Source organism: Gavialis gangeticus, unplaced genomic scaffold (genome assembly GCF_001723915.1).
Source record: "Gavialis gangeticus isolate Ggan-Ray unplaced genomic scaffold, GavGan_comp1, whole genome shotgun sequence".
Lineage (NCBI taxonomy): Eukaryota > Metazoa > Chordata > Crocodylia > Gavialidae > Gavialis > Gavialis gangeticus.
Genome location: NW_017729022.1, coordinates 149,427,713 through 149,434,981, shown reverse-complemented (window position 1 = coordinate 149,434,981; position 7,269 = coordinate 149,427,713). Strand labels below are relative to the sequence as shown.

General features: G+C 43.7%; 1 protein-coding gene and 1 long non-coding RNA gene across 2 annotated transcripts in view; both read right to left on the bottom strand.

Moving 5' to 3' along the window:
* Positions 1-463, bottom strand: part of CUNH2orf61 (chromosome unknown C2orf61 homolog) — a 32,980-nt gene extending 32,517 nt beyond the window's left edge. The window contains exon 1 of the mRNA XM_019515889.1: positions 389-463. Coding sequence (XP_019371434.1) covers positions 389-463 — 75 coding nt within the window. The remainder of the gene's footprint in view (positions 1-388) is intronic.
* Positions 464-974: 511 nt separating this feature from the next.
* LOC109296760 overlaps positions 975-7,269 on the bottom strand; it is a 15,808-nt gene continuing 9,513 nt past the window's right edge. The window contains exon 3 of the long non-coding RNA XR_002097045.1: positions 975-985. This is a non-coding gene — a long non-coding RNA (uncharacterized LOC109296760). The remainder of the gene's footprint in view (positions 986-7,269) is intronic.

Genomic DNA, 7,269 nt, shown 5'->3' with positions numbered 1-7,269 from the left:
AAAATATCTGATTTACATTAGATAAGGTAAGCGGGGGGGGGGAGACAAACAATAATTTAAAAATGCTAGATGCAGAGCACACTGCTGTGAGCCCTGTTATAACATTCAATGGAGTCAGATGGACTTCTCAATGGAAACTGCCAATTTGCTTAGGGCTCAGTTCAGCTGCAAATTATCCCTCGTGGCTGCTGGTCCTAGAGAACATACCAGACTTTTTCCTCAGATGTGGCTGCAGAAGCGGGTTCTGGGATTTGCACAGTTGCCCTAAATCTGCATGTCCCTCAAAATAATCACTGTTTTTTTTCTGAAGTGGAAAGTGTTTTGTGCCTTGGCCAGGGTCAACTCCGACAGGCATTTTTAAAGGCACTGTGTTTGTGAAACTGCCTACCCACTGACAGCTCCCAAAGTTGTTGGCTTTGTAGTGCTGATTGGTCCTTAAAGACACAAAAGTGACCCCAGTCATTTTGGACCCTTATACAGGCCAAATAAAGCACACCAGAACATTTCTGATAAAAGCTATCTTTAAGCATGTTTCATGTTGAAAGAGTTTATGGCAGAAATGGATTACATTTCTGCACACCTCCTCCAAACCCAATAAAGATTCCCCTTGAAAAGTTTCAGAGAAAGCTGCTGTCTGAAATGTAGCTTCAGCAAAGTGGCACTGCCAGAGAGTAGTGCTTCCTATAGGGATACAGAGCAAGTGTGGAGGCCCCAGCTCTCAATATAGATGGGTCTGGGTTCTCTAGTGATCCCTGTAGTCTGCCCTTTGTAAGCTGAGTCCAAATACTCTTTTGGGAAAAGTCATACGTTTTTAATCCATTATTTTGTTATAGTCCTAGACACTGTCTGTTCAAAGCCCCTTGAAGCCAAGGAAAAGGTTCCCATTGACCAGAAAGGGCTTTACGTTCTGCCCTAAATGAATGTCTGAATTATAATTTCCCAATTCTTTGTGAATTAATTTCCAGCACAAGACCCTGCCATTTCTCTAGCTGTTTAGATACCATTGCCATGATTCTAAATTTCCTGAGTAAGTCAGTCAAGCAATGACCTCTCAAAATATATGCCAGAGCTTTTCATAAGGAAAAATGACCATGTTTACAGTAACTGAAGGTTTAATATTTTAATATTAAGCTTAGTTTATTATATGTGCTACATTAAAATTTGGGTGGGGAAAGGCTGGCTTGTGAATATACTGCGGAGGTCCCATTCCATAGACGAGGACTGTGAAAAGGCAAGCATGGTTGGCTGGTTAGGGAATTGTTCTTGCTTGCTGCTGCCAGCTCTTCTCTGCCTGGATGGATGGGATGCGGTTTGAAGAGGGACTACTGGACTGGGTACACGCTGCAGCTGAAAAGATACAGCAGGCTCAGAAAATGAACTGAGGGCTTGGGAGCAAGCAAAGGGAGCAATCTGTCTGTCTAGACCAGCGGTGGGCAAAATGCGGCCCGCGGGCCAGATGCAGCCTACCAGGCCCACGGAGCCCCTAGAAAATGTAGAAAATTAATACTGATCTGCCCCGGGTGCTTGTCATGCAGCCCTCGATGGCTTGCTAAAACTCAGTAAGCGGCCCTGTGCCCGAAATAAGTGCCTGCCCCGGTCTAGACCACTGAGTTTGTACTGCATGAAAAAATCAGCCCAACAGGGAAAAGGTGCTCTAATTTGTGGCTTAAAGAGGGATAATTCGTGGCTTAAAGAGCAATGCTAGAAGGGGAACTGGGACTATCCACTCCTCCAAGTGATTCTGACTGATAGCAGTCTTGGAGTGATTTCCGTTCAAATGCCTGCATCATCATAGGTGGTAGGGGAGAAATAGGAGTTTGGAACTAAGTACCAGAGAGTGAAGTCCCACCTAGTCCTGCCTGCGGTAGTGAATGGAAATGTCGTGTGGGATTAACTCCCACCTTCACAGTGGGCACACTGAGCCTCAGGAGTTGTCTTGCCACACTGTGTGGTCTTGGGCAGAAGCTGTAGGGAGGAGCCAGCCTGAGGAGTAGCTGCCGAAGCACCTCTGCTAAACGGGGACTTTTCTTTATTCCAAGACAGTCCCTGGTGGACAGTCTCTGCCCTGTTCGGCCTGATGTTTAGCTCCAACCCTCCCCCACCTCCTTCCCTCAGAGTTACTCTCCTCAGCTTCTGTTCCACCTGCTCCTCTGACCCACTTCTTTCCTACCCTGAACTCATCCTTTTTGTCAGTGTTCCTCTCTTCTGACTTCTCTTTTTTAAAATTTGGCTTATGCCATCCAGTTGGTGCACATGGACACTGTTAAAGAGCCATGCTAAAACAATTGCATGGAAAAGTTGTCTCACCTCTGTCCCAGAGCCAAGGGCAGAGCCGCTTGGGAGGATTCTCTGGCTCTGTTGAAGGTCGGGGGAGGGGGAGGGCAGACCGGGGGGATATTTTGGCAGGAGTCACAGTGAGGGAAGGGCTCCCTGTGCAGAGGGGCACTGGAGATCCCCAAAGGAGGGAGCTAGCTGTGGCTGAGGGGAGGTTGACCATATTTTACCACAATCTATTGTGAAAGCATTTCATCACTTGTTTTTCTTTCTCTGTAATAACCCTTCATCCCTTCTGCTATTTGACTGGTGTGCCGGTGGCAAATTGTGATTTCTGGGCAAATTAATAACCTGGGCATACCTATTCAGCAGAGTGGGGGTAACCAATAAGCTTACATGGACCCAGGGGGTATTTCTGGGAGGGCCCTGACACCCCGGGGTCCTGTCATAGCCCTCTTCCCTAGATTGTGTGCAGATCGGTCCACAAGCCTGGAGGTTTAGGCAGGGCCTAGATCTGAAAAACACTACACTGATTTACCCCAGGTGAGGACCATATCTTCCACTTTAAATTTCCATTTCAGGATGCTTAGAAATTTGAAATGATTTTTGCTTATAGGATTTTCTCCTGGGAAAAAAGTGTGTGTGGTTTTTTTTTAACAAAGTTTATTTAGTGCAAGTTCTTGAAAATCCAATGATTTCCATGTGCACAATACTAGAAACCTGAGAGTGCAAACACACGGACCGAAAAACTTCTGTAAGGATAGGATTATTGTTGTAGAATAAGGAATATGCCCAACTGTCTTTAGGATCAGGACCCAAAACAATGGATGCAAAATGGTACTCTTGTAACAGTTACAATATTGCAGCAGTGACAAATGCTAGGAATAAACAGAAAAAGAGGAGGAAAAAATGAGATAAAAACAGTACCTACCCTAAGCAAAAGTCTCCACCATGTATCTCTGTCTCCCAAGCGCAATGGTCTTTTTTTTTCCTTATCAAAGGGCTGTTAAGAAAGATCTATTACACAGCATCCTTGTCCTGTTAGGCTAAATATGACAGTTTATAAATTATATTTATTCTTTGAAGTGTGCCGTCTGTCTCAGCTGTCATCCCAAATACCTCCCTTCATCACTTAAGGTAGAGCTGGTTTACATTTAAAGATTTCTGTTAGAGCAGTTTTTTGTTGAACAAAATATGACTTCTAATTGAATGTGTTTGTATTACTTAATCTTTAAATGGACTTCCCCAATTATATGATCTTAAATTAGAATGAAAGGTCCTTGAGTGTCTATTAAGGCGTAAGAATTCAAGATGAGCAGAGTATTTTTAAATGGATGTACCATATAGGAGCATGAATGAGATTCCTTGCAGAATCTCTTTAGTAAGTTCATCCTTTTCTTTCCCAGCAGAGGAGCGCCAGTCTAGGATGGCAGTCAATCTGGGATAAGGAAATGTTTCTTGTCTACCATAGAATCATAGAGAAGCAGAGGTAGGAGGGACCTCCAGCCATCATCTAATCCAACCCCCTGCCTGAACAGGATCTTCCCTATCCAAACCACTGCAGCTGACTGGAATTGACATTGAGTTAGTAAAATGTAGTCTAACACAGTGGTGCAGACATGATCCCCTGTCTACTGGGGGTTGAATTATCATTTGTAATCTATGCTGTAACTGTGTTGTGAAAGAGTGCTGTATCATGCCTAGCAGGGCAGTAGATTGGCTAGTTTGGTATTCATGAAAAAAGGCCCCTGTCAACACTGTTCAGGGAACCATGTCCAAAGCACTGTTTACGAGCCTATTGAAATCATGCTGTTTTTCACTAGCATGCTTTTGATTGTAATCTGCACAAATGGGCTAGAATTTTTAAAGAAGCCTGATGAAATCTCATTGACCTTCCATGGCAATTGTGTCCCTAACTTCATTAGGCATCTTTGAAAACCTCTGAATCGCATAGCTCCTTTACTTAAATTTTTTTCTTAAAATTGTATACAGCTAATGTCAATTTAAAATATGTTATTGTACCAGATTATTAACCTCTCATTTCTTTTGGCATGTCCCATTACTGCTGATTGCAAAACTTCTTTGCATGGAAAATGACTCTTCTGTTTTCTTGCTCCATTGGGCTCACCTTGGCATTTCAGCTGCCCACCCAATCCTTGTGTAAACTAAATTGCTGGCTCATCTGTGAGTAAAATTATATGGAGTATAATCTACCCTACCCCTAGCTAATTAGCACTCCCTCCACCCCAGTCAGTAACCTATTTCCTCCCCGGCTCATCAGCTGCCCCAAATTTAGCCAGCCATGCCCCAAGCCAGTAAGTGCCCAAAAGTGTCACGAGCCTCCCCCCGTCCTTGTCATACTTCTTGGAAAAAAACAGATTGTTAAGTACCTTTTCTAATAGGCTCTTACTTTTCTTCTCTATAGGAATCCTGGCATGGGCAGAGTGTTTCTCTAGCATCTTCCTTTAGCATGTCCTCCTCCACTGAGGGAGGAACAGCTGGAGTCTAAGGTTGTTTTGCTGGGTTGCTCCCCTGCCTACAGGAGAGCAGTTGTTGCTCTGTGCCGCGTCTCGCTACCACCTCTGGCCTGAGGTGGGAACCCTGACATGTAGGCTGAGAGAGACACTGTAGAAAGATGCCTAGAAGAAAAACGCCTTGTAGTAGGTAGAGGATGGAAGGGATTGATCAACTCTTTCCCAAGCTACCACTCTTCCCCCTCTGGCACCTGCACAGTCAGTTGCTATCTGGTGTTTACTGGATGGGGTCATTGTGATGTAGTGCACATCATAAACACCTAGTAAGAAAGCTGAGTTTGGGGATATACAGTATCATCACACTTCTGTGCAAGAATTTTATCTAATCTGGGTTATTCCATTGCTTTACATCTGTGGCAGTTTTATATTAGGTCTTCAGTTCTCTGATTCTGATTTTTACTGCCGTATTTTCTAAGCCAGGGGTGTCAAAGATCCAGCTGAGAGAGCCCTACCACTTGGCTACCAGTGCTGGAGTGGAAGGCAGCACATAGAGTCCCCCAGATACAATATAGCCACATGCAGCACCCATTCTGGCTGCACCACGTGGCACGTTTCAGCATGCACCCTGGAGTGGCAAAAGTGCCCCTGTGTAGCACATTCCCAAAGTAGCTAGTGGGCACTGCATGAGGCATGGTCTCAGAGTGGCTGTTCTAGGGCATATGCTAAAGGCAGCCCACTCTGGGAGGTATACTGGACATTGCATAGAGCATACATGCACTGGACCTGGTTTCCCCATGGATCTGGAACACTAGGCTTACCCAGCTCCCAGACAAACCCCACACCATTTATCTACAGGGGCTAACCATTATTCCAAGCCAAACAACTTTCCAAGCAGCCTCATATAAAAGTAGCTCTCTCTCTCATTCCTCATGTAGCTCTTTTGCCTCATTTTTAAGGGACAGAAGTATTAATCCAGGTTCAATAGAAATTTTTCTTCTTCAAATAAAGTTGACAGACCCACAAAATGGAGTACTTAAGTCTTGTTTGTTGCTTGAAGGCACAACCAGACTTGTCAGTCAGTGATCATTTTCTTGAAGCTCCCTCAGTGCAGCAGTCCCAAGACTGTTGGTATGCCTAAGGATTCTGAACTTACTTCTTGTGTGCTTATTTTCCCAGTCTAACATTAGTGTCAATGGTGTTAGGTAAACTGTAGAGTGCTTGTAATCTGGTTAAATCCACAACAAACATGTTTTGTCTGTGGGTCCCACAGAGGGAGGTTTAAGTTGCTAAAGGTCACACGTGAACTCAGGGGGAAGGCAGTAAGCTGAACCTGACCTAGGCTTATACCTTTACCACTGGGCTATACTTCCACTTCTGGAAGTAAATGAACCAAAACAGAAATAGGATTGTTCCTTGAGTTTACCAGCAAGTTTGAAGACTATTTGTAATAAACTGACACAATATTGGAAGTCACTGGGGGGGAAAAAAAAGCCCCCCCACTCCAAACATTGAATAAAAGTCAAAACAGACAACCCCATGCAACTAGAAATGAGCCATTAGGAAACCTGGTTTAATGGACAGGAAGTGAAAGGAACACTAGGGATTTGATTTGGATAGTGTACAGAAAAATTTTAAGATAATGCTCTACAACCTTGTAAGGTTAGAATAAGACCAGTGGTCTAATAAAGCATTTAATGTTGCAATTTGTAAGAAAAGGTTTCTTAAAAGATACTGAATTTATTTTATACGTGTAAGCCTAGAAGAGACCATAAATCCAGAAAAAAGGTTTCCTCAGGGAAGTACACTTACTACTGAGCTACAGCTATCTTCTTGCTCAGTCTCTTCCTTAAGCTTAGAAATCTGGACTTCACCTAGAAGCTTGATTATGTAGCAAGTGACAGAGCACCTCCAGCCCAAGTTGTGGTTACGGCCCGGATGTGCAGCAGCTATGGCAGAGCAATAGCATTTTTCTGACAAAAAACAAGCCTAGAGCACATACAGGTGCATTGTAGGTGCTCAGATTCCTTTTGAATCTCAGCAAGCAACTCACCAAGGTGGCAGATTATGTGGTGAGCCTAGATTGACAGCAACTTCAATTTGCAGAAGTCTAGCACCATTGCAAAACCAAAGTCAGCATGGTAAAACTATAGAATCCCCTCAGAGCAGCAAGACAGGGGTGGGTCTCCTGCCCCCCATGGATCATCTAAATGCTTATACCCAATGAGGACAGCCTTCTGTTGTTCCAAAAACAACAGTTCAGTAGTAACTGCATCTAAAAAAAAAAAAAGTGTAGGAGTGACAAAAGAAACAAGAATGCAACTACTTGCTCTGTTGGCAGTTAGAGGCAGCAGTTGTCTCCTTATTTATACCTTTGGATTTTTTTTTGTAGCAGTAAGAGATGGCCTAGAGACCAGTGATTGAGGTCAGTTTGATATTCATTCAGGAGATACCAAACTAAGCGAGAATATGCAGGAACTATTTGAAGGGGGGGGGGGGAAAAAAAAAAAAAAAAAAAAAAAAA